General features: G+C 42.3%; 1 protein-coding gene, 1 long non-coding RNA gene and 1 other non-coding gene across 3 annotated transcripts in view; all 3 read right to left on the reverse strand.

The window, feature by feature from the left end:
- LOC138650859 (uncharacterized) overlaps positions 1-26685 on the reverse strand; it is a 248354-nt gene that overhangs the window by 96139 nt on the left and 125530 nt on the right. The window lies entirely within an intron of this gene.
- The window catches only part of TRIM28 (tripartite motif containing 28), a 32887-nt gene that overhangs the window by 4015 nt on the left and 2187 nt on the right, over positions 1-26685 (reverse strand). The window contains exons 2-13 of the mRNA XM_069740776.1: positions 11325-11434; positions 9899-10031; positions 9286-9418; positions 9082-9198; positions 8752-8866; positions 8404-8550; positions 8212-8326; positions 7657-7814; positions 7557-7575; positions 7431-7473; positions 7119-7314; positions 6505-6550 (exon numbers count right to left, since the gene is read on the reverse strand). Coding sequence (XP_069596877.1) covers positions 6505-6550; positions 7119-7314; positions 7431-7473; positions 7557-7575; positions 7657-7814; positions 8212-8326; positions 8404-8550; positions 8752-8866; positions 9082-9198; positions 9286-9418; positions 9899-10031; positions 11325-11434 — 1332 coding nt within the window. The remainder of the gene's footprint in view (positions 1-6504; positions 6551-7118; positions 7315-7430; positions 7474-7556; positions 7576-7656; positions 7815-8211; positions 8327-8403; positions 8551-8751; positions 8867-9081; positions 9199-9285; positions 9419-9898; positions 10032-11324; positions 11435-26685) is intronic.
- On the reverse strand, positions 18645-18785 carry LOC138652361 (small nucleolar RNA SNORD94). Its single transcript, XR_011315630.1, has one exon. It is a non-coding gene; the product is annotated as a small nucleolar RNA SNORD94 (small nucleolar RNA).

Below are 26685 nucleotides of genomic sequence, written 5' to 3' on the forward strand. Positions count from 1 at the left end.
GCCGATTCAGCGATGTCAGCGACAAAATAAAGTTCTGATCTTTCCCCAGCGACCAACGATCTCCCAGCAGGGGCCTGATCGTTGGTCGCTGTCACACAACGATTTAGTTAACAATATCGTTGCTACGTCACAAAAAGCAACGATATCGTTATGTGTGATGGTACCTTTAGTCAGGGGCACTTCCAAATTACACAAGATATCAGATTAGAGAAACAGCAGAAGCTTATTGCCAATAAAAACACTGAATTTTATTAATACATATAAAAATTCTAAACCAGTCCAATAGCAGTCAGTGGAGATAATGTGACAGAATATACTATCTGCATAGGAAAGATACACCAATAAGAACCCTATAAATAATCAAATGATCCCAAAGATTGCAAATAAATAGACAGGAATAAACCTAGATATGCATAACATAATATGGGATAGAATTACACAAGCCCAGCAATGAGAAAAAATAGCCAATAAATTCCCATACATGTGGTTTATATAAACCATACATATATCACAGTGGAAGATATATGGGCTGAAGGTAGCATGACTACAAACATATGCACAGCAATCACATGCCTCAACTATAGTTAAGAATACGCTACAAAAAACCATGGGTAATAGAAAATGAATGGCAGGAAAAATACCTAAGACAAGGTCTATACAGGTTTTAAGGATCCAAAGTAGGATTACCACACTCTCCTATATGGTAGCTAAAAAGTGCGTCTAGTGCTTAAGTGCAGGGCATAGGGACAGATCAAGGTGTATTTTACCTGAGCAAGCAGGTCAATAGTAGGGGTCCATCTACTGACCTGCATTCTCAGGTAAAATACACCTTGATCTGTCCCTATGCCCTGCACTTAAGCACTAGACGCACTTTTTAGCTACCATATAGGAGAGTGTAGTAATCCTACTTTGGATCCTTAACCCCTTCATGACCCAGCCTATTTTGACCTTAAAGACCTTGCCGTTTTTTGCAATTCTGACCAGTGTCCCTTTATGAGGTAATAACTCAGGAACGCTTCAACGGATCCTAGCAGTTCTGAGATTGTTTTTTCGTGACATATTGGGCTTCATGTTAGTGGTAAATTTAGGTCAATAAATTCTGCGTTTATTTGTGATAAAAACGGAAATTTGGCGAAAATTTTGAAAATTTCGCAATTTTCACATTTTGAATTTTTATTCTGTTAAACCAGAGAGATATGTGACACAAAATAGTTAATAAATAACATTTCCCACATGTTTACTTTACATCAGCACAATTTTGGAAACAAATTTTTTTTTGCTAGGAAGTTATAAGGGTTAAAATTTGACCAGCGATTTCTCATTTTTACAACGAAATTTACAAAACCATTTTTTTTAGGGACCACCTCACATTTGAAGTCAGTTTGAGGGGTCTATATGGCTGAAAATACCCAAAAGTGATACCATTCTAAAAACTGCACCCCTCAAGGTACTCAAAACCACATTCACGAAGTTTATTAACCCTTCAGGTACTTCACAGCAGCAGAAGCAACATGGAAGGAAAAAATGAACATTTAACTTTTTAGTCACAAAAATTATCTTTTGGCAACAATTTTTTTATTTTCCCAATGGTAAAAGGAGAAACTGAACCACGAAAGTTGTTGTCCAATTTGTCCTGAGTACGCCGATACCTCATATGTGGGGGTAAACCACTGTTTGGGCGCACGGCAGGTCTTGGAAGGGAAGGACCGCCATTTGACTTTTTGAATCAAAAATTGGCTCCGCTCTTTAGCGGACACCATGTCACGTTTGGAGAGCCCCCGTGTGCCTAAAAATTGGAGCTCCCCCACAAGTGACCCCATTTTGGAAACTAGACGCCCCAAGGAACTAATCTAGATGCATAGTGAGCACTTTGAACCCCCAGGTGCTTCACAAATTGATCCGTAAAAATGAAAAAGTACTTTTTTTTTTTCACAAAAAAATTCTTTTCGCCTCAATTTTTTCATTTTCACATGGGCAATAGGATAAAATGGATCATAAAATTTGTTGGGCAATTTCTCCCAAGTACGCCGATACCTCATATGTGGGGGTAAACCACTGTTTGGGCACACGGCAGGGCTCTGAAGGGAAGGCGCGCCATTTGACTTTTTGAATGGAAAATTAGCTCCAATTGTTAGCGGACACCATGTCGCGTTTGGAGAGCCCCTGTGTGCCTAAACATTGCAGCTCCCCCACAAGTGACCCCATTTTGGAAACTAGACCCCCCAAGGAACTTATCTGGATGCATATTGAGCACTTTAAACCCCCAGGTGCTTCACAGAAGTTTATAACGCAGAGCCATGAAAATAAAAAATAATTTTTCTTTCCTCAAAAATGATTTAGCCTGGAATTTCCTATTTTGCCAAGGGTAATAGGAGAAATTGGACCCCAAAGGTTGTTGTCCAGTTTGTCCTGAGTACGCTGATACCCCATATGTGGGGGTAAACCACTGTTTGGGCGCACGGCAGGGCTCGGAAGGGAAGGCACGCCATTTGGCTTTTTAAATGGAAAATTAGCTCCAATCATTAGCGGACACCATGTCACGTTTGGAGAGCCCCTGTGCCTAAACATTGGAGATCCCCCAGAAATGACCCCATTTTGGAAACTAGACCCCCAAAGGAACTAATCTAGATGTGTAGTGAGCACTTTGAACCCCCAAGTGCTTCACAGAAAAATTAACGCAGAGCCATGAAAAAAAAAAAAAAATTATTTTCTCAAAAATGATCTTTTAGCCTGCAATTTTTTATTTTCCCAAGGGTATCAGGAGAAATTTGACCCCAAAAGTTGTTGTCCAGTTTCTCCCGAGTACGCCGATACCCCATATGTGAGGGTAAACCACTGTTTGGGCACATGCCGGGGCTCGGAAGTGAAGTAGTGACGTTTTGAAATACAGACTTTGATGGAATGGTCTGCGGGCGTCACGTTGCGTTTGCAGAGCCCCTGGTGTGCCTAAACAGTAGAAACCCCCCACAAGTGACCCCATTTTGTAAACTAGACCCCCAAAGGAACTTATCTGGATATGTGGTGAGCACTTTGAACCCCCAAATGCTTCACAGACGTTTACAACGCAGAGCCGTGAAAATAAAAAATCATTTTTCTTTCCTCAAAAATGATGTTTTAGCAAGCATTTTTTTATTTTCACAAGGGTAACAGGAGAAATTGGACCCCAGTAATTGTTTCGCAGTTTGTCCTGAGTATGCTGGTACCCCATATGTGGGGGTAAACCACTGTTTGGGCACACGTCGGGGCTCGGAAGTGAGGGAGCACCATTTGACTTTTTGAATACAAGATTGGCTGGAATGAATGGTGGCGCCATGTTGCGTTTCGAGACCCCTGATGTGCCTAAACAGTGGTAACCCCTCAATTCTACCTCCAACACACCCCTAACTCTAATCCCAACTGTAGCCATAACCCCAATTCCAACCCTAACCACAACCCTAATTCCAACCCTAACCCTAAGGCTATGTGCCCACGTTGCGGATTCGTGAGATTTTTCAGCATCATTTTTGAAAAATCCACGAGTAAAAGGCACTGCGTTTTACCTGCGGATTTTCCGCGGATTTCCAGTGTTTTTTTGTGCGCATTTCACATGCGGATTCCTATTGAGGAACAGGTGTAAAACGCTGCGGAATCCGCACAAAGAATTGACATGCTGCGGAAAATACAACGCAGCGTTCCCGCGCGGTATTTTCCGCACCATGGGCACAGCGGATTTGGTTTCCATATGTTTACATGGTACTGTAAACCTGATGGAACACTGCAGCGGATCCGCAGCCAAATCCGCACCGTGTGCACATATGCAAAGGAAGAGAACAAAGAAACCGAACAAATGTCCAAATAAATTAAATAGATTTATTAGAAATAAATATAAATATACTAAATGGTAGAGGGGAAGGAAAACCAAAGAAAAGGCACAATACCAAGAAGACGGGGGCAGAAAAATATATATATATAATCACATTGTAATCATCAGTACATGATATAACAATCTGTTCATAAGAAGCCCTACAGCACTGAAAATTGTATACAAAAAATTGCACAAAAAGTAAGAAAACCAAAATTACAATTTATCATATATGACCATGCACCTTGAAAAAGAGAAAAATGGCCCAGAGTACTGAATTGTGTATGTGTAATTTATACTAACCCAAAGTGCAACTAGTACTTGATACATGCCATAAAATATATATATATCTAGTACTTGATACATGCCATAAAATATATATATATATATATACACACACATATATACATATATATATATATACACACACAATAGTATGCTGGCATAAGGTGCAACTGGTGCCAAAAATGTGCAATCACATAGCCTAGAGTACCGAGTTCTATATGTGTAATTGTTACTGACTTAAAGTGCAATTAGTGATTAATACATGCCATAAGAAATATATGATACTATGCTGGCATAAGGTACCACTAGTGCTGAGCATGTGCAGCCACAGATATTGATAGTATGTGAAGATACTTATAACCATAAGCATGGGCCACTGTAGTTACCACATAATATTGGATAATGGCTGTTGAAAAAAAGATATTATGCCAGGAACATATGTTACCTATAGTGCTGCCGTCTCTTGGATGTGCCACTCCCCGACGCGCGTTTCGGCGTCAGCCTTCGTCAATATCTATCAATATCTGTGGCTGCACATGCTCAGCACTAGTGGTACCTTATGCCAGCATAGTATCATATATTTCTTATGGCATGTATTAATCACTAATTGCACTTTAAGTCAGTAACAATTACACATATAGAACTCAGTACTCTAGGCTATGTGATTGCACATTTTTGGCACCAGTTGCACCTTATGCCAGCATACTATTGTATATATATATTTTATGGCATGTATCAAGTACTAGTTGCACTTTAGGTTAGTATAAATTACACATACACAATTCAGTACTCTGGGCCATTTTTCTCTTTTTCAAGGTGCATGGTCATATATGATAAATTGTAATTTTGGTTTTCTTACTTTTTGTGCAATTTTTTGTATACAATAATTTTCAGTGCTGTAGGGCTTCTTATGAACAGATTGTTATATCATGTACTGATGATTACAATGTGATTATATATATATATATTTATTTTTCTGCCCCCATCTCCTTGGTATTGTGCCTTTTCTTTGGTTTTCCTTCCCCTCTACCATTTGGTATATTTATATTTATTTCTAATAAATCTATTTAATTTATTTGGACATTTGTTCGGTTTCTTTGTTCTCTTCCTTTGCATATATTTCCTTCCGATTTGTCCGTTATTTCGTCCATTATGGGATACATATAACATCATATATACACAAATTGCATACCTTATATTTACTAAGAATATTATGAATCTTTGTATCCCTTGCCTTGAGCTTTTTTCCTAACCGTGTGCACATAGCCTAATTCTAAAGGTATGTGCACACGCTGCGGAAAACGCTGCAGATCCGCAGCAGTTTCCCATGAGTTTACAGTTCAATGTAAACATATGGTAAACAAAAATCGCTGTACACATGCTGCAGAAAAACTGCACGGAAACGCAGCGGTTTACATTCCGCAGCATGTCACTTTGTGCGGATTCCGCAGCGGTTTTACAACTGCTCCAATAGAAAATCGCAGTTGTAAAACAGCAGTGAAATGCGCAGAAAAAACGCGGTAAATCCGCCATAAATCTGCAGCGGATTAGCACTGCGGATTTATCAAGTCGATCGGTGGGGGCACATTAGTGTTTCCAGCCATGGCCGATGATATTGCAGCATCGGCCATGGCTGGATTGTAATATTTCACCAGTTATAATAGGTGAAATATTACAAAATCGCTCTGATTGGCAGTTTCACTTTCAACAGCTAATCAGAGCGATCGTAGCCACGGGGGGGGCTTTGGGGGGGTGTGAAGCCACCCCGCCAGGGCTAAACTGCCACTCCCCCTGTCCCTGCAGATCGGGTGAAATGGGAGATGGGAGTTAACCCTTTCACCCGATCTGCAGGGACGTGATCTTTCCATGACGCCACAGGTCGGATTGGCACCGACTTTCATGACGCCTACATGGCGTCAAAGGTCGGGAAGGGGTTAAAACCTGTATAGACCTTGTATTAGGTATTTTTCCTGCCATACATTTTCTATTACCCATGGTTTTTTGTAGCGTATTCTTAACTATAGTTGAGGCATGTGATTGCTGTGCATATGTTTGTAGGCATGCTACCTTCAGCCCATACATCTTCCACTGTGATATATGTATGGTTTATATAAACCACATGTATGGGAATGTATTGGCTATTTTTTCTCATTGCTGGGCTTGTGTAATTCTATGCCATATTATGTTATGCATATCTAGGTTTTTTCCTGTCCATTTGCAATCTTTGGGATCATTTGATTTATAGGTTTCTTTTTAGTGTATCTTTCCTATGCAGACAGTATATTCTGTCACATTATCTCCACTGACTGCTATTGGACTGGTTTAGAATTTTTATATGTATTAATAAAATTCAGTACGCATGTAAGGTTTCTCCTCACCAGATTCAGTTGTGGGAATGCCAATGCCAGTCTCCATTGCTTCTTCCTGTTAAAAAGTTAGTGGTAAAAATTAGATTAACCTCGGGCAAAAGTACAGATAAAAGAAAAAATCTTTAATCAGTGATAAAATTATAAATATATTAAATATCAGATCTCAACAACGGCTCTCTGCACGGATGCACTGCAAGTTGTCAGAGTTCTGGAGCATGCCTTCAGTATACCTCAGAGCCATTAACCCTACATCTGCAGGTTAATGTCACTTTGGAATGACAATTATGCAAATTGTCTCTTCAGAGAGGAAGGGAATTAGAACTCTAAACACTGTCTGCATATTGAGATTCTGGTTTGGCTATTATCCCAAGTCATGTGACAAGGCTCGTTAAAGGGTCAACTGACTTGTAGGATTGCTACCTTCCAATAGGTGGCACTAGAGTTCTAGTTCTCTTCCTCTCTGAAGAGACAATTTGCATATTTCCCAGAGGAGCATTGCAAGTTTAAGTCATCTCAGCATGCTAATGTCAATCTCTGCAAGGAGAAACGATACCTCTTGGATTTGGAATGACAGTTATGCATTTTCTTTTAACATTAAAAAAAAACCGTTGCACTCAACTTACTTTAACAACAGGATCGCCACCATTGTTGCCCCTCTCAATGACAATCAAATTATAATCTTCATTTGTATTTCCAGGGAAAACTTTAAAGACTGGCGGCTGAGTGTCAGGATTAAGATCCACATCCAAACGTTCCAAACTCACACGGGGAACTTTCTTCAGCAGTTCGTTCACATCACCGCCCTCTGAACTGCGTCCCCTTTAAAACAGAAGAAATTTGATTAGTTAAACGACAGTGGAAACTGAGAATTTTTAAATAACCACCTCTCCATAATTAACTAAAAAAAAAAAAATATTATTATTAATAATGTTTACCTTTTCTGTCCACCCATAACATCCAATCCAGATGATTCACCCTCTGAAGGAGAAAAATAAAGTGATCAGCAATTAAGAGTCACATCCTCCCAAGCATATGAAATCTCATTATTAGAAGATACATACCTGTTCCATCATAGTCATCCTGTAAAGGAAACAAAATAGGTAAGTTTCTGCCACTGTTTATATGAAAGGCTGTTTATTAGAAACCCTAGCCAAACACTACCTGCATGTAGGGGCCACCCAGAGCAGCTCTCCCTGAACCTCCAGGCCTTCCTCTATTCTGCACCATTGGGTTGAAGTTGGTAAGTGGACTCAGGACCGAGTTCAATGACTGAGAAGCAGTTGATGACACCACCCCCGTCTTATCAGACACTATTTTACCTGAAAGATTGTTACATTAATGTTATTGATCAACACTGTTAAACATTCCATGTTTATTCCACTACTAATGGAAATACATGTGGGATGGGAGGGGTTTCTGCAAGCTTCTGGATCATTTTAATTTCATGGATAACATCTCCTATACACTCAGATGCTGGAAATACAACTTGACCTCAAATCAACTTCTGAACACGAGATTTAAAAAAAATAAAAATGGAAGTAAAATATATTAAAGTTATGGTGTCCGAACAATGGGACAGCATAACTTAGAGGAGACTTGACAAATATGACCTGATAACAGAATGTTAAAGTTTGGCTTCCATAAGCCACGCACACATTGTGTGAGGGGAGTCATGAAAATACAAAAAAAAAAAAAAAATGTATACGCATGTTTTACCAAAAAATTCTGCATGTTTTGTCCAGGTATCCGCATCCCATTGGAATCGCAAGTCTCCCAATGGCTCGACGGGGTCAACCACCACTTTCAGCGCACGATGCAGCTGGAAATAGATCTTAAAACACAGACAATCGGTCAGACACATGGAGCTGGAAGAACATAAGAGTAAAGCAATAAAAAATGTTCCTGTACCAGCTTCTTGGAAAGCAGCAAGGCTGTATTGTTATCACTTTCCAATGCCCAGGTAGCAAAGCGGAGAATGTGTTCCTGGTGTTTCTGAAGTTTAGTCATATTCCAGTGCTGTTTCTCCAATTTGTCCTGCTGTCCTTCAGTTACTTTCTGGGAAGAATAAAAAGTAAACTGGCTTAATATTCTTGGCATAACTTTACTTTTTTTTTTCTTTCTACAAAAGGGTGCAGGAGGTTGCTGTGTATTGTAACACTTGATAAGGCTAAAAGCCAATAGGACTGTAGTGTATGATGTTAGACAAATTTCATTCTTTTGAATCATTAAAGAAAAAGTATAAACTTCTAATCAGACCTGCATATCTGTCACAAGCAGTTTGCCACGCTTATTAAGCTCCTTCATAATTTGTAGGATGGCCATCTTCACATCTACTTGTAATTTCTTCTGTACATCAATTACTTGACGAATCCTGCAAATCAAAGCAACATATGAAAGGTCGAAATTATTGCAAGAGCTACAAAAAGCGCATGAGACTTCGCAACACATTTCATATGCCCTGATAAATTTTTAAACTTTTATTTCCATTTATAACATTAAAAAGGCATCTTGATTTAAAGTCCTTTTGTCAATGTAGTATTTATTCAAATATGTCTGAAAAGTTGGGCAATATATAATGCTACTTACGAAGAGTGAACATCCTTGGTGGACTTTTGCAGAAGAACATGTTTTTCTCCTAGTCTCTTCACCAGAGCGGACAGGATTTTACGTTGGTTTTTGACAGCATCCTCCAAAAACTGATATCTGCAGAAGAAGCACAAAAATGATTAAAGTTGTTGAAGTCAGATTCAGAAGCCCTTGCGTCAAAGTAACAAAACATTTATCACGTACTGATGATCCTTGTGTCCCTCCAGTTGGCAATCACGGCAGGTCAGCGTGTCACAGGTATCACAGAAGAGCATAAGGGCCTCTTCGTTATGGATTGGGCAGTAGACTACGTGTTCATCCTCCTTTTTTGAGCCACCTAGATAATAAAAAAAAATAGAATGTTATTAAATTTAGCTCTTAGGAACACTTGTTTCCCAGATACCTGTCCAGTGTAAACCTGCTGATCAAAAATGCTGATTTGTTGGATAAAACGATTTTTTGGCTTGCTTAAAAGGAGATCGCCCTTTGTGACGTGCTGCCAGAACAATGGCTGCCCGTGCCCATTGAACAATTCATTACATATAGTTGTGTGCGAATAAGGGCATGTTCACACGTTGCATTTGTCACATGTTTTGCATTTGTCACATGTGTCCCCCCCCCCCTTTTTTTTCTCCTGTTTTAAGATATGTAGGTATGCAGATCTAACGACCATAAACAAAGTCGAGTGAGACATGCTCTGAACTATTTACCAGTTCCATTGTGGCTAAAGCAGCAATATATCTGAATGATGAATGTTCACCTCTAGGAGGCAAGAGTATAAAAAAAAAAAAAAAGCCTTGCTTTATATAAGACTCACCAGTGACTTTGACAGTGTGATCCTTTGTGTATTTAACACGCTGATGAGCCTCAACACAGGTCTCACAAAGCCACTCGGTGCAATCTATGCAGTAACTATTAGCGATAGCATTGTCCTCACAGCTGGTGCATCTCTGCAACACAAAATGAATTATGGAGCATTATTGGTAAAGCAATCCACCCAAACCAGACAGCCGAGAACCTGAAGAAATGTAATGCCACCAAACATTCATGTACAACTAAATTCAGATGACAGGAATACGTAGACGACCATCCAAGGCTAAAAACTAGAAGTATAGAAGATTGTAGGTTACCAACATCACTTAACCTACGTTCACATTTGCGTCTTTGGGCGCAGCGTCGTCGACGGATATTGACGCATGCATCATGCGCCCCTATCTTTAACATGGGGGGCGCATAGACATGCGCCGGTATGCGGTGTCATGCGTTGTATGACACATGCGTTATTTTGGCGCACCAGACAGGGCGCAGACGACGATACAGGTTAATTTTTGATGCGTCATTTCTGGGGGAGGGGGGACGAATGCAATGCACTTGCTTCGTAAATGCGCCAAAAAAACACATTAGTGTCTATGAAAAACGCATAGGGCGCAGGTGCCTGCGTTGAGCCGTGTTTTGACGCATGCGCCTTTTGAGTAAAATGCAAGTGATGTATTTTTTGGGGGGCGTTTTTGATCTTCAAATGTATAGGACAACGCATGCGTCAAAAAACGCTGCGTTGTGTATGCGTTTGACATGCGTTGTGCCGACGACGCTGCGCCCAAAGACGCAAATGTGAACGTAGCCTTACAGGGACACAGCAGGCGAGACTAGCCAGGCCTTATGGTGGGTTTTCACAGTAATGAAGTGTCTCCATTAGTATATAACCATATTGATGACAATATTGAGCTTATTTAAGCCCAGTCTTTCCTCAAGACATTCTACAACATTTTCATGAAGCAAGTATGAATCTCCAATGTAGAAGTTCCTATAGGAAGGGGACATACAAGTCCTTCCTTCATATTTTTCCATTGCTTTTGGATCCATTTTAACTGGTTCAAATGTAGCGGAAATTGCCAGAAGAGCTTCATGTTTAATGCCAGCATTAGGCTGCATTTACAAAATTGCTCTATTCATGAGCGAAACTTTATTAGAAAATTAAAGTGGCTGTAGGGTCACTGGATATTTGTAATCCTTCCACAGGACGGTTCATCCATATCTGATCGCAGAGGTCTGACCACATTGCAGACAGGCTCTGTGCAATGCAATGGAAATAGAAGCTCATTCTCGAAGACTAAAGATCTTATGAACAGCTGGCCTTGCAGACGAGCTACACAACACATACCGAACTGCAGCAGTGCAAATCTGAGGGGAAACAATGCAGAGCCTACATGTCAAATATTAATATAAGCAGTCACTCATCTTACCTGAATGGTTTCAGCTGCTTGGTCTGCAGAAGCGTCCTCTCGGAGAAAATAGTTCTCAACAATTTCCTTCTGATAGCACTGGTTCTTGCACACTGGGCAGTTGACCATAACTAGAAAAAAGGTACAAGACACCAATAAAGCCAACAAGTTGATCAAATGCACAGTACTCAAATTTTGAACAAGGAACTTCAATAGTTCACTTTTTTTCCCCTCAAAATGTGGAGGTTGGGCACACTTGATACATACACCATGCATTAGGACTTTTGGCGGTTGGTCGCTGCGTAAAGCATAAAAAAAAAAATAGCTTTAGCACATTATATTACCATCATGTGTGTAACCCCTTAAGCCCCAAGGGGGGTTTGCACGTTAATGACCGGGCCAATTTTTGCAATTCTGACCACTGTCCCTTTATGAGGTTATAACTCTGGAACGCTTCATTGGATCCCGGTGATTCTGACATTTTCTCGTGACATATTGTACTTCGTGATAGTGGTAAAAATTCTTTGATATAACTTGTGTTTATTTGTGGAAAAAAAACGGAAATTTGGCGAAATTTTAGAAAATTTCGAAATTTTCCAACTTTGAATTTTTATGCCCTTAAATCACAAAGATGTCATGTAAATTAATAAGTAACATTTCCCACATGTCTACTTTACATCAGCACAGTTTTGGAACCAAAAAAATTTTGGGGATAGGAAGTTGTAAGGGTTAAAAGTTGACCAGCAATTTCTCATTTTTACAACACCAGTATTTTTAGGGACCACATCACATTTGAAGTCATTTTGAGGGGTCTATATGATAGAAAATACCCAAGTGTGACACCTTTCTAAAAACTGCACAATCAAGGTGCTCAAAACCACATTCAAGAAGTTTATTAACCCTGCTGGTGTTTTACAGGAATTTTGGAATGTTTTAACCCCTATCTGACCTCGGACGGGATAGTACGTCCGAGGTCAGATCCCCTGCTTTGATGCAGGACTCCGCGGTGAGCCCGCATCAAAGCCGGGACATGTCAGCTGTTTTGAACAGCTGACATGTGCCCGTCATAGGTGCGGGCAGAATCGCGATCTGCCCGCACCTATTAACTAGTTAAATGCCGCTGTCAATCGCAGACAGCGGCATTTAACTACCGCTTCCGGCCGGAAATGACGTCATCGCCGACCCCCGTCGGCGATGCGTCTCCATTGTAACCATAGAGGTCCTTGAGACCTCTATGGTTACTGAACGCCGGTGGCTGTGAGCGCCACCCTGTGGTCGGCGCTCACAGCACACCTCCATTTCTGCTACATAGCAGCGAACAGCAGATCGATGCTATGTAGCAGAGCCGATCGCGTTGTGCCTGCTTCTAGCCTCCCATGGAGGCTATTGAAGCATGGCAAAAGTATAAAAAAAAAAGTTAAAAAAAATGTGAAAAAAATAAAAAAAAAAATATAAAAGTTTAAATCACCCCCCCCCTTCCGCCCCAATCAAAATCAATAAAAAAAACAAACAAATCTACACATTTGGTATCGCCGCACTCAGAATCGCCCGATCTATTAAAAAAAAGCATTAACCTGATCGCTAAATGGCGTAGCGAGAAAATTTGAAACGCCAGAATTACGTTTTTTAGGTCGCCGTGACATTGCATTAAAATGCAGTAACGGGCGATCAAAAGAACGTATCTGCACCAAAATGCTATCATTAAAAACGTCATCTCGGCATGCAAAAAATAAGCCCTCACCTGACCCCAGAGCACGAAAAATGGAGACGCTACGAGTATCGGAAAACGGCGCAATTTTTTTTTTTAGCAAAGTTTGGAATTTTTTTTCACCACTTAGATAAAAAATAACCTAGTCATGTTAGGTGTCTATGAACTCGTACTGACCTGGAGAATCATAATGTCCGGTCAGTTTTAGCATTTAGTGAACCTAGCAAAAAAGCCAAACAAAAAACAAGTGTGGGATTGCACTTTTTTTGCAATTTCACCGCACTTGGAATTTTTTTTCCCGTTTTCTACTACACGACATGCTAAAACCAATGATGTCGTTCAAAAGTACAACTCGTCCCGCAAAAAATAAGCCCTCACATGGCCAAATTCACGGAAAAAAAAAAAAGTTATGGCTCTGGGAAGGAGGGAGTGAAAAACGAACACGGAAAAACGAAAAATCCCAAGGTCATGAAGGGGTTAAGAAAAATGAACATTTAACTTTTTTTCACAAAAAATTAACTTCAGCTCCAATTTGTTTTATTTTCCCCAAGGGTAAGAGAAGAAATTGGACCTCAAAAGTTTGTCATTTGTTCTGAGTACACCGACACCCCACATGTGGGGGTAAACCACTGTTTGGGCGCATGGCAGTTATCGGAAGGGAAGGAGCGCCATTTGACTTTTCAATGCAAAATTGACTGGAATTGAGATGGGACGCCATGTTGCGTTTGGAGAGCCACTGATGCACCTAAACAGTAGAAACCCCACAGAAGTGACACCATTTTGGAAAGTAAACCCCCTAAGGAACTTATCTAGATGTGTTTCACTACAGTTTATAACGCAGAGTCGTGAAAATAAAAAAATTGTTTTTTCCCCACAAAAATGTTTTTTTAGACACCTAAATTTTTATTTTCTCAAGGGTAACAAGAGAAATTGGACCCCAATAGTTGTTGTCCAATTTGTCCTGAGTACACCGATACCCCATATGTTGGGGTAAACCACTGTTTGGGCACACGGGAGAGCTCGGAAGGGAAGGAGCACTGTTTTACTTTTTCAACACAGAATTGGCTGGAATTGAGATCGGACGCCATGTCATGTTTGGAGAGCCCCTGATGTGCCTAAACAGTGGAAACCCCCCAATTATAACTGAAACCCTAATCCTAGCCCCAACCCTAATCCCAACCATAACCCTAACCACACCCCTAACCCCAATCCCAACCGTAAATGTAGCCCCAGCCCCAATGGGAAAATGGAAATTAAAAAAAAATTTAAGGCCATGTTCACACGTTCCTGATTTCCCTGCTGTTTTTTCTGCACTAAAAACCGCAGCTCTTGGCAGAAAACGCAGGTTCTTTTTTTGTGCGTTTTTTGATGTGTTTTTTTAGTGCGTTTTTTAATGCCGTTTTCTATGCAGAGTCTGTGTTTTCTAGGAAGTTTTTTTTAGCGTTAAAATGGCTGAAAATACCCTACCCCTATTCTAACTTTAGTGGGGAAAAAAAAAAATTCTTTTTTTTATTGTCCCTACCTATGGGGGTGACAAAAGGGGGGGGGGGGGTCATTTACTATATTTTTTTTTATTTTGATCACTGAGATAACACCTCTCAGTGATCAAAACTCACTTTGGAACGAATCTGCCGGCAGATTCGGCAGGCGCACTGCGCCCGCCATTTTGGAAGATGGCGGCGCCCAGGGAGAAGACGGACGGACGGACACCGGGAGGCCGGGTAAGCATAGGGGGGGGGGGGCATCGGAGCAGGGGGGGTGGCAGCCACACTGCAGCGGTTCTGCACCACAAAGCGCAGAAAACCCGCAGATATTTTTTTCATCTGCGGGTTTTACCTCACAATGGAGGTCTATGGGTGCAGAACCGCTGCAGTTCCGCAAAAAGAAGTGACATGGTACTTTTTTACCGCAGCTATTCAGCGCGGCTTTTTTAGTTAATTCCCGCATCATGTGCACAGTGGTTCCTGTTTTCCATAGGGTATAGTGTACTGTACCCTGCATGGAAAACAGCTGCGGAGCCGCAGCGGCAAAATCGCGGCGGTTCCGCAGTAAAAAACGCACTGTGTGAACATGGCCTAAATGTATGTATGTTTCCCTAACTAAGGGGGTGATGAAGGGGGGGGGTTTGATTTACTTTTATAGCGGGTTTATGATTGGCAGCAGTCACACACTAAAAGACGCTTTTTATTGCAAAAAATATTTTTTGCGTTACCACATTTTGAGAGCTATAATTTTTCCGTATCTTGGTCCAGAATCATGTGAGGTCTTGTTTTTTTGCGGGACGAGTTGACGTTTTTATTGGTACCGTTTTCAGGCACGTGACATTTGATCGCTTTTTATTCTGATTTTTGTGAGGCAGAATTACCAAAAAACAGCTATTCATTAATCTCTTTTTTTTTTTTTTTGGGGGGGGGGGGGCCTTTATACCGTTCCGCGTTGGGTAAAATAGATAAGGCAGTTTTATTCTTCGGGTCAGTACGATTACAGCGATACCTCATTTATATCATTTTTTGTTTTGGCGCTTTTTATACGATAAAAACTATTTTATAGAAAAAAATAATTATTTTTGCATCGCTTTATTCAGAGGACTGTAACTTTATTTTTTCGCTGATGATGCTGTATGGCGGCTCGTTTTTTGCAGGACAAGATGACGTTTTCAGCGGTACCATGATTATTTATATCCGTCTTTTTGATCACGCGTTATTCCACTTTTTGTTAGGCGGTATGATAAAGCGTTGTTTTTTGCTTCGTTTTTTTACGGTGTTCACTGAAGGGGTTAACTAGTGGGACAGTTTTATAGGTCGGGTCGTTACGGACGCAGCGATACTAAATGTGTACTTTTCATTTCTTTATCTTAATAAAAAAAAAACAATTTATGGGAACAATATTTTTGTTCTTTATTTAGGATTTATTTTTTACACATTAAAAATTTTTTACTTTGTCCCAGGGGGGACATCACTGTACAGTGACAGATCGCTGATCTGACACTTTGCAGAGCACTGTGTCAGATCAGCGATCTGGCATGCCCTGCTGCTTGGTTAGCAGAGCCTGCTCTGGACCCGGAAGTAGTCCCTGCAGGAGCCGAAGTAGCCCCGTGGCCATTTTGGATCCGAGGCCTGCTGCAGGGAAGAGACGCTCGGTACAAGGTGAGCACATCGCCTTGTACCGATAGTCTCAGGAAAGCCCGCAGGGAGCCCCCTCCCTGCGCGATACTTCCCTATGCCCTCGGAACACTGCGATCATGTTTGATTGCGGTGTGCCGGGGGTTAATCTGCCAGGAGCGGTCCGTAACCGCTCCTGGCACATAGCTGACTATCGCAGCTGACAACCGGCCGCGCTCCCCCCGAGAGCGCGGCCGATCGCGTATGACGTACTATCCCGTCACTGGGAATTAAGTCCCAGGTCACCTTGACGGGATAGGACGTCATATGGGATTAAGGGGTTATACAGGTCCTTCTCAAAAAATTAGCATATAGTGTTAAATTTCATTATTTACCATAATGTAATGATTACAATTAAACTTTCATATATTATAGATTCATTATCCACCAACTGAAATTTGTCACGTCTTTTATTGTTTTAATACTGATGATTTTGGCATACAACTCCTGATAACCCAAAAAACCTGTCTCAATAAATTAGCATATCAAGAAAAGGTTCTCTAAACGACCTATTACCCTAATCTTCTGAATCAACTAATTAACTCTAAACACATGCAAAAGATACCTGAGGCTTTTATAAACTCCCTGCCTGGTTCATTACTCAAAACCCCCATCATGGGTAAGACTAGCGAGCTGACAGATGTCAAGAAGGCCATCATTGACACCCTCAAGCAAGAGGGTAAGACCCAGAAAGAAATTTCTCAACAAATAGGCTGTTCCCAGAGTGCTGTATCAAGGCACCTCAATGGTAAGTCTGTTGGAAGGAAACAATGTGGCAGAAAACGCTGTACAACGAGAAGAGGAGACCGGACCCTGAGGAAGATTGTGGAGAAGGACCGATTCCAGACCTTGGGGAACCTGAGGAAGCAGTGGACTGAGTCTGGTGTGGAAACATCCAGAGCCACCGTGCACAGGCGTGTGCAGGAAATGGGCTACAGGTGCCGAAATGGGCTACAGAGAAGCAGAACTGGACTGTTGCTAAGTGGTCCCAAGTACTTTTTTTCTGATGAAAGCAAATTTTGCATGTCATTCGGAAATCAAGGTGCCAGAGTCTGGAGGAAGACTGGGGAGAAGGAAATGCCAAAATGCCTGAAGTCCAGTGTCAAGTACCCACAGTCAGTGATGGTGTGGGGTGCCATGTCAGCTGCTGGTGTTGGTCCACTGTGTTTCATCAAGGGCAGGGTCAATGCAGCTAGCTATCAGGAGATTTTGGAGCACTTCATGCTTCCATCGGCTGAAATGCTTTATGGAGATGAAGATTTCATTTTTCAGCACGACCTGGCACCTGCTCACAGTGCCAAAACCACTGGTAAATGGTTTACTGACCATGGTATTACTGTGCTCAATTGGCCTGCCAACTCTCCTGACCTGAACCCCATAGAGAATCTGTGGGATATTGTGAAGAGAAAGTTGAGAGACGCAAGACCCAACACTCTGGATGAGCTTAAGGCCGCTATTGAAGCATCCTGGGCCTCCATAACATCTCAGAAGTGTCACAGGCTGATTGCCTCCATGCCACGCCGCATTGAAGCAGTCATTTCTGCCAAAGGATTCCCGACCAAGTATTGAGTGCATAACTGAACATTATTATTTGATGGTTTTTTTGTTTGTTATTAAAAAACACTTTTATTTGATTGGATGGGTGAAATATGCTAATTTATTGAGACAGGTTTTTTGGGTTACCAGGAGTTGTATGCCAAAATCATCAGTATTAAAACAATAAAAGACGTGACAAACTTCAGATGGTGGATAATGAATCTATAATATATGAAAGTTTAATTGTAATCATTACATTATGGTAAATAATGAAATTTAACACTATATGCTAATTTTTTGAGAAGGACCTGTATACTATATTTGACTCACTGGAATCTGTAACTTCAGGCTAGGGAGAAGCAGAATGTAGATTTCTCATTGGATTAGGTGACAGCCCTAACTCCATGAGCAGTACAACTTCAATTTAAAAAAAAGTAAGAAACATCCAACCAGGCCGAAAGTTGCCATTCTATAAAAAGCAATAGAAGTAAACTGAAACTCTGGTATGGCTGTATAGGTTCTTACATTAACATAAAGGATACCCATTTTACAGTAATCTGATGTGCCAGCACTGAGGAAGCGAGATTTAAAGCGACATGCAAGAGCGCCTGGAAGTGAAGTGGGTTGATGCAATTGTGAGTATATAGACACCAGAGTACAATCAGCCGAACCTGCATGTGGATTCACAGCACGATCTCAGGGATGAATGTTGCAAAGCGGATACCATTTTTTAGTTTAGCATTAGGACCTATACAAGCATACCAAAGTAAAATAGAGAAAATGGTCCTGAGCTTCCATTTACCAGTATGGGATAAAGTCTTTCTACAATCCAAGACCCTTGATATAGCGATATTTTACAGTATGGTATAGTAAAATGGGATTTCTGAAACTTATGTTGCATTGCAGACTAGATTTCGGGATTTTCAGTACAGAGATGTGGCTCAGTTAGGCGACAAGTTCATGCAGGCCAATTCTAGGATGCCAACCACATGTCGGCTGCCTCAGAATATCCAGCGCTGCATTCGGCTCCCATGATTCAGCCGAGGTCCGTACCCCTGCGCAGTTCATCATTGCCACCATTGTACAGATGTATTAGTTTATTTCTATTTACAAGCTTTATTTTATTGAGAGTACAAGCTTTATTTTATTGAGAGTACAAGCTTTATTTTATTGGCGCTGATAATTTAGTATAAGGGGTTGTTCTAGTAGTGGAAATCCCCTTTTATTTTAGTCTGTGGGATTGGTTCAGTATGACAATGTGGTCCTTTGAAGAAAAAAGGAAAAGAAGAGAGAAAAATATAATGCTCACATCAGGCAGCAAAAACCTGGAGAAAGATCTGGCTTATCCAAGAGCTAGAGTCACAGTCACACAGCTTAGTACTAACTATATAATCTCCAGGCTGCTGAGAAGTTTGAACATGTGCTTTAAAAAAAGAAACAAACAGGAATCTGTGTGGGAGACGTCACAGCAGCTCATCTCCTCCCACCGGTTCAAAGATCTGAAAATGGAGGCAGAGTGGAAAACTGGTGCAAATACAGGACAAATCATAATAGCCAGAAATGGTGCAAGTTCTCATGTACACAACAGCCGATACTGAAGAACTGCCCATAATGAGACATGTTCTGGTATTACTAGGAATATAAATGGCTGTTCTCAAAGCTTCAATCTCAAAAGGACTAAATAGTGACCATAATTTTAATTTATCAGATTAGTACACTTGGAAAGAAGCACCTTTGTCGAGAATCTTGGGAGAAATTTGTTTTTTTACCCTCCTGGACTGACCCTTCACTCAACTGATGGGTAAAATGTATAGTCCTTAAAAGGAACCTGTCACCCCCCAGGCAGTTTTAACTAAGAGAGCCACCTTGTGCAGCACTAATGCTGCATTCTCTCATGGTGGCTCGTTTAGTTGGGTCCCTGCCAAAGCTCAACTATCATTTTTATAATTTGCCCCTCATACCTGTAATTTTTCCAGGGGGGCATGTCTTTTTCCCCCAGACACAAAAGCCTCCCAGCCATCACTCAGCCCCTCCGTGCACCGCCTCCACTTCCTTCATTAACGTCCCCAATGCTGTAAGTTTATTTTTTTCGGGTATGTGCAGTTTGCACTGCTCTTCGACTCCCATCACATGATGGGAACTTACAGCGCAGGCGCCGGAGACGTTAATGAAGGAAGTGGAGGCGGTGCACGGAGGGGCTGAGTGATGGCTGGGAGGCTTTTGTGTCTGGGGGGAAAAGACATGCCCCCCTGGAAAAAATACAGGTATGAGGGGCAAATTATAAAAATGAAGAGTTGAGCTTTGGCAGGGACCCCAACTAAAAGTCACCATGACAGAATTATTATTATTTATTTATATAGCACCATTGATTCCATGGTGCTGTACATGAGAAGGGGTTACATACAAGTTACAAATATCACATACAGTAAACAAACTAACAATGACGGACTGATACAGAGGGGCGAGGACCCTGCCCTTGCGGGCTTACATTCTACAGGATGCAGCATTAGTGCTACTCAAGGTGGCTCTTAGTTAAGAACGCGTTGGGGGGGTGACAGGTTCCCTTTAAAGACAGAATTACTTTGCTTAGATGATAGTTGGGGTTTTTACAATTCTATGCAGTGAGAAACAAGTAGACAGACCTGATTTTTATTTAACATCTTTGCCCCATTTCTCTCTGCAGTCTGTTTGGGACTAGAATGTGCATGCTGTGCACATACGATTTTAACCCTTTATGGGGAGTTCATAAAAGATCCAGCACATCATTATTATAGCTATCAACATAGAAACAGTAGGCAAAGTTAAAATTGCAGCATGGAAGGGCAAACATATTATTATTATTTATTTATATAGCACCATTGATTCCATGGTGCTGTATACATGAGAAGGGGTTACATACAAGTTACAAATATCACATACACTAAACAAACTATTAAATCGATATTAATATATTAATTATTATAATAATATTAATAATTAATAATACTATAATTATATATTAAATTAAATATAATAAATATTAATACTATTATTCTATTTTATATGTCAATGCTCTTAAAGGGAACCTGTCACCTGAATTTGGCGGCACTGGTTTTGGGTCATATGGGCGGAGTTTTCGGGTGTTTGATACACCCTTTCCTTACCTGCTGGCTGCATGCTGGCCGAAATATTGGATTGAAGTTCATTCTCTGTCCTCCGTAGTACACGCCTGCGCAAAGTAATCTTACCTTGCGCAGGCGTGTACTATGGAAGACAGAGAATGAACTTCAATCCAATATTTCGGCCAGCATGCAGCCAGCAGGTAAGGAAAGGGTAAATCAAACACCCGAAAACTCCGCCCATATGACCCAAAACTGGTCCCGCCAAATTCAGGTGACAGGTTCCCTTTAAGGAAGCCCAACATCGCCACAACACTGAAAACTGAGGCACACATGGGGCCAACGTGATGAATCTCCATCTGCATATTAAAAAGGGTGGCTTAAATCCATAAAAATGGAGACCCAAAGGAGACCTCCCCCCATTCCAACGTGGATTTACATCACTCAATTATATGGAATAAGTGTCCTTACTTCACTTGTGTACTGTGATTACCAGGCTGTTCATCACCCATCCAACAAGCAAAACAGTCTTTTTACACAGTACAATGTGCTGCCGAGAACAATACAAGTCTACCTGCACAGAAGCAGCACATTTCGGATATTCACTGAATGATCATCAGTGCACATCTGGAGTACAGTCTGTGTAAAAAGGATAAACAGCCGATCTGAAAATATTTACCAGCGGTCATTTAACTCCACAAAATTGTCTTATGGGCCACTAAGCCCCAATTACTACTAAGGTTGGCCAAGTCTAAAGTCCATATCCTCCTTCTCTCGCTTCCTCAAGCTCAATGTGGACAAATCTGAACTCTCATCTTTCCTCCATCACGCACATCTTCCCTACTTGATCTATCTATCAAAATAAATGAAATCACACTTTCCCCTGTCCCCAAAATCCGCTGCCTCGGAGTAACCCTTGACTCTGCCCTGTCCTTCAAACCACACATCCAAGCTCTCGCCACCTCCTGTCGCATCCAGCTCAAAAACGCTGCTGCAGGGAAGATATGAATGGGGCTTCAGCACGATGCCAGGGACAGCGCTAAACTTTAGCGCTGTCTCCGGCACGGTGCGCGTGGTACCCAGTGGGCACACGTGTGCCACAGAAACGCACCGGCACACAGATAATTCCGGTACTGGAAATATCTGGACGTGTGAGACTGCCCTAACTCTGCTGCCCGACTAATCTCTCTCCTCGCTGCACTCCTGCTTCACCTCTTTGCAAATCCCTTCACTGGCTCCCAATTTCCCAGCGTATCCAGTTTAAATTACTAACACTGACCTATACACACATGCTAGCCACCTTAGGGAGAGACCCAAGTTGGGCTAAATGTAGCGGGACGAAAGAGACCGAAAAGCCCTCTACTTAAAGGAAATACATAGTGGATGCTTTCCTGAAACGGAAAGTACTTGCAAGCAACATAATGCAAAGAATAGCAGGTTTACCCAGAATCCTTTGCAGTAGGCGGAGCTATGCAAATCATCTCTTTCCACCCCTGTCTAATCCACAGCGCTTGGAACCGCCAAGCGTGCAATGCTGCGGATTAGTTTCTAAATTTACACAGCCAACCAATTCCTACCTGTGTACACGTGTTTCGGGCTTTAGGCCCTCATCAGCACAGGGCTGGAATTGGTTGGCTGTATGGAGTGGGGCTCGGTGAGCAAGCGATACACACATGCTAGCCACCTTAGGGAGAGACCCAAGTTGGGCTAAATGTAGCGGGACGAAAGAGACCGAAAAGCCCTCTACTTAAAGGAAATACATAGTGGATGCTTTCCTGAAACGGAAAGTACTTGCAAGCAACATAATGCAAAGAATAGCAGGTTTACCCAGAATCCTTTGCAGTAGGCGGAGCTATGCAAATCATCTCTTTCCACCCCTGTCTAATCCACAGCGCTTGGAACCGCCAAGCGTGCAATGCTGCGGATTAGTTTCTAAATTTACACAGCCAACCAATTCCTACCTGTGTACACGTGTTTCGGGCTTTAGGCCCTCATCAGCACAGGGCTGGAATTGGTTGGCTGTATGGAGTGGGGCTCGGTGAGCAAGCGATACACACATGCTAGCCACCTTAGGGAGAGACCCAAGTTGGGCTAAATGTAGCGGGACGAAAGAGACCGAAAAGCCCTCTACTTAAAGGAAATACATAGTGGATGCTTTCCTGAAACGGAAAGTACTTGCAAGCAACATAATGCAAAGAATAGCAGGTTTACCCAGAATCCTTTGCAGTAGGCGGAGCTATGCAAATCATCTCTTTCCACCCCTGTCTAATCCACAGCGCTTGGAACCGCCAAGCGTGCAATGCTGCGGATTAGTTTCTAAATTTACACAGCCAACCAATTCCTACCTGTGTACACGTGTTTCGGGCTTTAGGCCCTCATCAGCACAGGGCTGGAATTGGTTGGCTGTATGGAGTGGGGCTCGGTGAGCAAGCGATACACACATGCTAGCCACCTTAGGGAGAGACCCAAGTTGGGCTAAATGTAGCGGGACAATTGGTTGGCTGTGTAAATTTAGAAACTAATCCGCAGCATTGCACGCTTGGCGGTTCCAAGCGCTGTGGATTAGACAGGGGTGGAAAGAGATGATTTGCATAGCTCCGCCTACTGCAAAGGATTCTGGGTAAACCTGCTATTCTTTGCATTATGTTGCTTGCAAGTACTTTCCGTTTCAGGAAAGCATCCACTATGTATTTCCTTTAAGTAGAGGGCTTTTCGGTCTCTTTCGTCCCGCTACATTTAGCCCAACTTGGGTCTCTCCCTAAGGTGGCTAGCATGTGTGTATCGCTTGCTCACCGAGCCCCACTCCATACAGCCAACCAATTCCAGCCCTGTGCTGATGAGGGCCTAAAGCCCGAAACACGTGTACACAGGTAGGAATTGGTTGGCTGTGTAAATTTAGAAACTAATCCGCAGCATTGCACGCTTGGCGGTTCCAAGCGCTGTGGATTAGACAGGGGTGGAAAGAGATGATTTGCATAGCTCCGCCTACTGCAAAGGATTCTGGGTAAACCTGCTATTCTTTGCATTATGTTGCTTGCAAGTACTTTCCGTTTCAGGAAAGCATCCACTATGTATTTCCTTTAAGTAGAGGGCTTTTCGGTCTCTTTCGTCCCGCTACATTTAGCCCAACTTGGGTCTCTCCCTAAGGTGGCTAGCATGTGTGTATCGCTTGCTCACCGAGCCCCACTCCATACAGCCAACCAATTCCAGCCCTGTGCTGATGAGGGCCTAAAGCCCGAAACACGTGTACACAGGTAGGAATTGGTTGGCTGTGTAAATTTAGAAACTAATCCGCAGCATTGCACGCTTGGCGGTTCCAAGCGCTGTGGATTAGACAGGGGTGGAAAGAGATGATTTGCATAGCTCCGCCTACTGCAAAGGATTCTGGGTAAACCTGCTATTCTTTGCATTATGTTGCTTGCAAGTACTTTCCGTTTCAGGAAAGCATCCACTATGTATTTCCTTTAAGTAGAGGGCTTTTCGGTCTCTTTCGTCCCGCTACATTTAGCCCAACTTGGGTCTCTCCCTAAGGTGGCTAGCATGTGTGTATCGCTTGCTCACCGAGCCCCACTCCATACAGCCAACCAATTCCAGCCCTGTGCTGATGAGGGCCTAAAGCCCGAAACACGTGTACACAGGTAGGAATTGGTTGGCTGTGTAAATTTAGAAACTAATCCGCAGCATTGCACGCTTGGCGGTTCCAAGCGCTGTGGATTAGACAGGGGTGGAAAGAGATGATTTGCATAGCTCCGCCTACTGCAAAGGATTCTGGGTAAACCTGCTATTCTTTGCATTATGTTGCTTGCAAGTACTTTCCGTTTCAGGAAAGCATCCACTATGTAACACTGACCTACAAAGCCATCCATAATCTTTCTCCTCTGTATATTTCCACACTAATCTCTCAATATCTTCCCTCACGTAATCGCCGGTCCTCCCAAGACCTCTTTTCCTCCACGCTTATTCGCTCCTCACTCAATCGCCTCCAAGACTTCTCCCGAATATCCCCCATCCTCTGGAATTCAGTGCCCCAACACATCCGGTTATCCACTACTTTTGGATCCTTCAAAAGAAACCTGAAAACCCACCTCTTCAAGGAAGCTTACAGCCTGTAAAGACCACACGGCCACCTCAACACCATTGGAGCTACTGCAACCCTCGGCCTCCTGTCTCCTTCCCCATAATCCTGTAGAATGTAAGCCCGCAAGGGCAGGGTCCTCTTCCCTCTGTACCAGTCTGTCATTGTTAGCTTTGTTTACTGTAAGTGATTTTTATTTTGATGTAACCCCTTCTCATGTACAGCACCATGGAATTAATGGTGCTATATAAATAAATAATAATAAAGTCAGCAGCCTCCAAAGCGCATCTGTGAAATTGGATAAAATGGGCTGATTTCTTGTTTTAGCAATTTATAGTTAGAATGATTACTCTAGAACAGTGATGGCGAACCTATGGCGCGCGTACCACAGGGGGCACACGCCAGGCTTGCCACTGCACACTCCACTCCCTTCCGATGTTCAAATGTATTTGCATCTTTTAGTCTCTAATACATTTAAACCAGAGGTGGGGAACCTACAGCCCATGGGCAGCAGGCAGCCCGCAGGCATGTCCCTAGAGTCCGCAATGCTCGGGCGGCAGCCGTATCCTGCCAGCCCTTTAACCCCCAAATGCACAGTATGCAGCGTTCGTAACAGAATGCTGCCTGCACATAACTTGATGCCATTGGGTAGGCAGGGTGAGCGCCCAATGCTGTCCCAGAAGAGGAGCTGCTGCCAGAGAGTCCAGAGCGATCTCTGTGCAGGTAGCTCTGTACCTGTCTGCTTGTGATTTCTGTGCCCCCCCCCCCCCCCCAATGATCTGTCTCCCTGTGATATATCTGCCTCCAGCTATATGCACCCCTGTGATCTAAGGCTCCCAGCTTTGTGCCCCCTGCTATGTACCCAATGTGATGTGCCCCCCTGTGACCTATGTGTGTATTTTGCAGAGGGGCAGTTAGTGCATGCGTGTATATTTTTTTGCAGTAGGGCAGTATGTGTATGTTTTACAGAGGGTCTGTATGTATTTCGTAGAGGGGTAGTGTGCATGTGTGTGTAAGGGACAGTATTTTGCAAGTCTTCTGTGATGTTAAATTGCGGTATTGGCACTCTGATAAATAAGTGGGTTTTGGGTTGCTGTGAAAAATACAGTAGAAAAGGTACTTAACGTATAGATATGCCAATACACCTTCAATGCGCTAAACATTCTTGGTAAATCATGGTGCAACCTATGCTTTTTTGGGGGGTTGGCGCCTGTTCACACTAGGTTGATGTGCTGGCCTTTTTCTCTATTTGTATTAGCAGATTATAGTACACCAGTCATTCTTTTGCAGAAATTTAAAAAAAAAAAAAAAAAAAGTCCTGCAACTCATATGCCATGATTGATGTTTCTTCCTTCTGACAATGAGAGGCCACTTCCAATAGTGCAGTAAAGACTTCTAATGTGTGCAGCTGGTGCAGGACAAATACATGCAGATTAGATTGGTTACCTTACAACAGTGAGCAGGGGCTTACACCTAGGAGTTTAGAGTGAAGATGGGGGCAGGGAGGTATCTGCACTTCCTGCCACACATCTGGCTGATAAGAAGGAACAATAGAATGGATTTAACTGCAGAGAGAATGGAGGGAAGATTACCAAGTGTAGTGGTCTCCAACCTGTGGCCTCCAGCTAACTACAACTCCCCACATGCTCTAAAGTCCTAATCTTATACATTAACACCCCAGTAAGCTCAACTGCATGCAGACTTCACATAATTTGGAACATGCTGGGATTTGTGGTTCAAAAAAATGCACCATTGGCAGCTTTGTGTGCTGGTTTCTGTTGTTTATAAAGATAGTACTAGAAGT

Source organism: Ranitomeya imitator, chromosome 10, assembly GCF_032444005.1.
Source record: "Ranitomeya imitator isolate aRanImi1 chromosome 10, aRanImi1.pri, whole genome shotgun sequence".
Classification (NCBI taxonomy): Eukaryota; Metazoa; Chordata; class Amphibia; order Anura; family Dendrobatidae; genus Ranitomeya; species Ranitomeya imitator.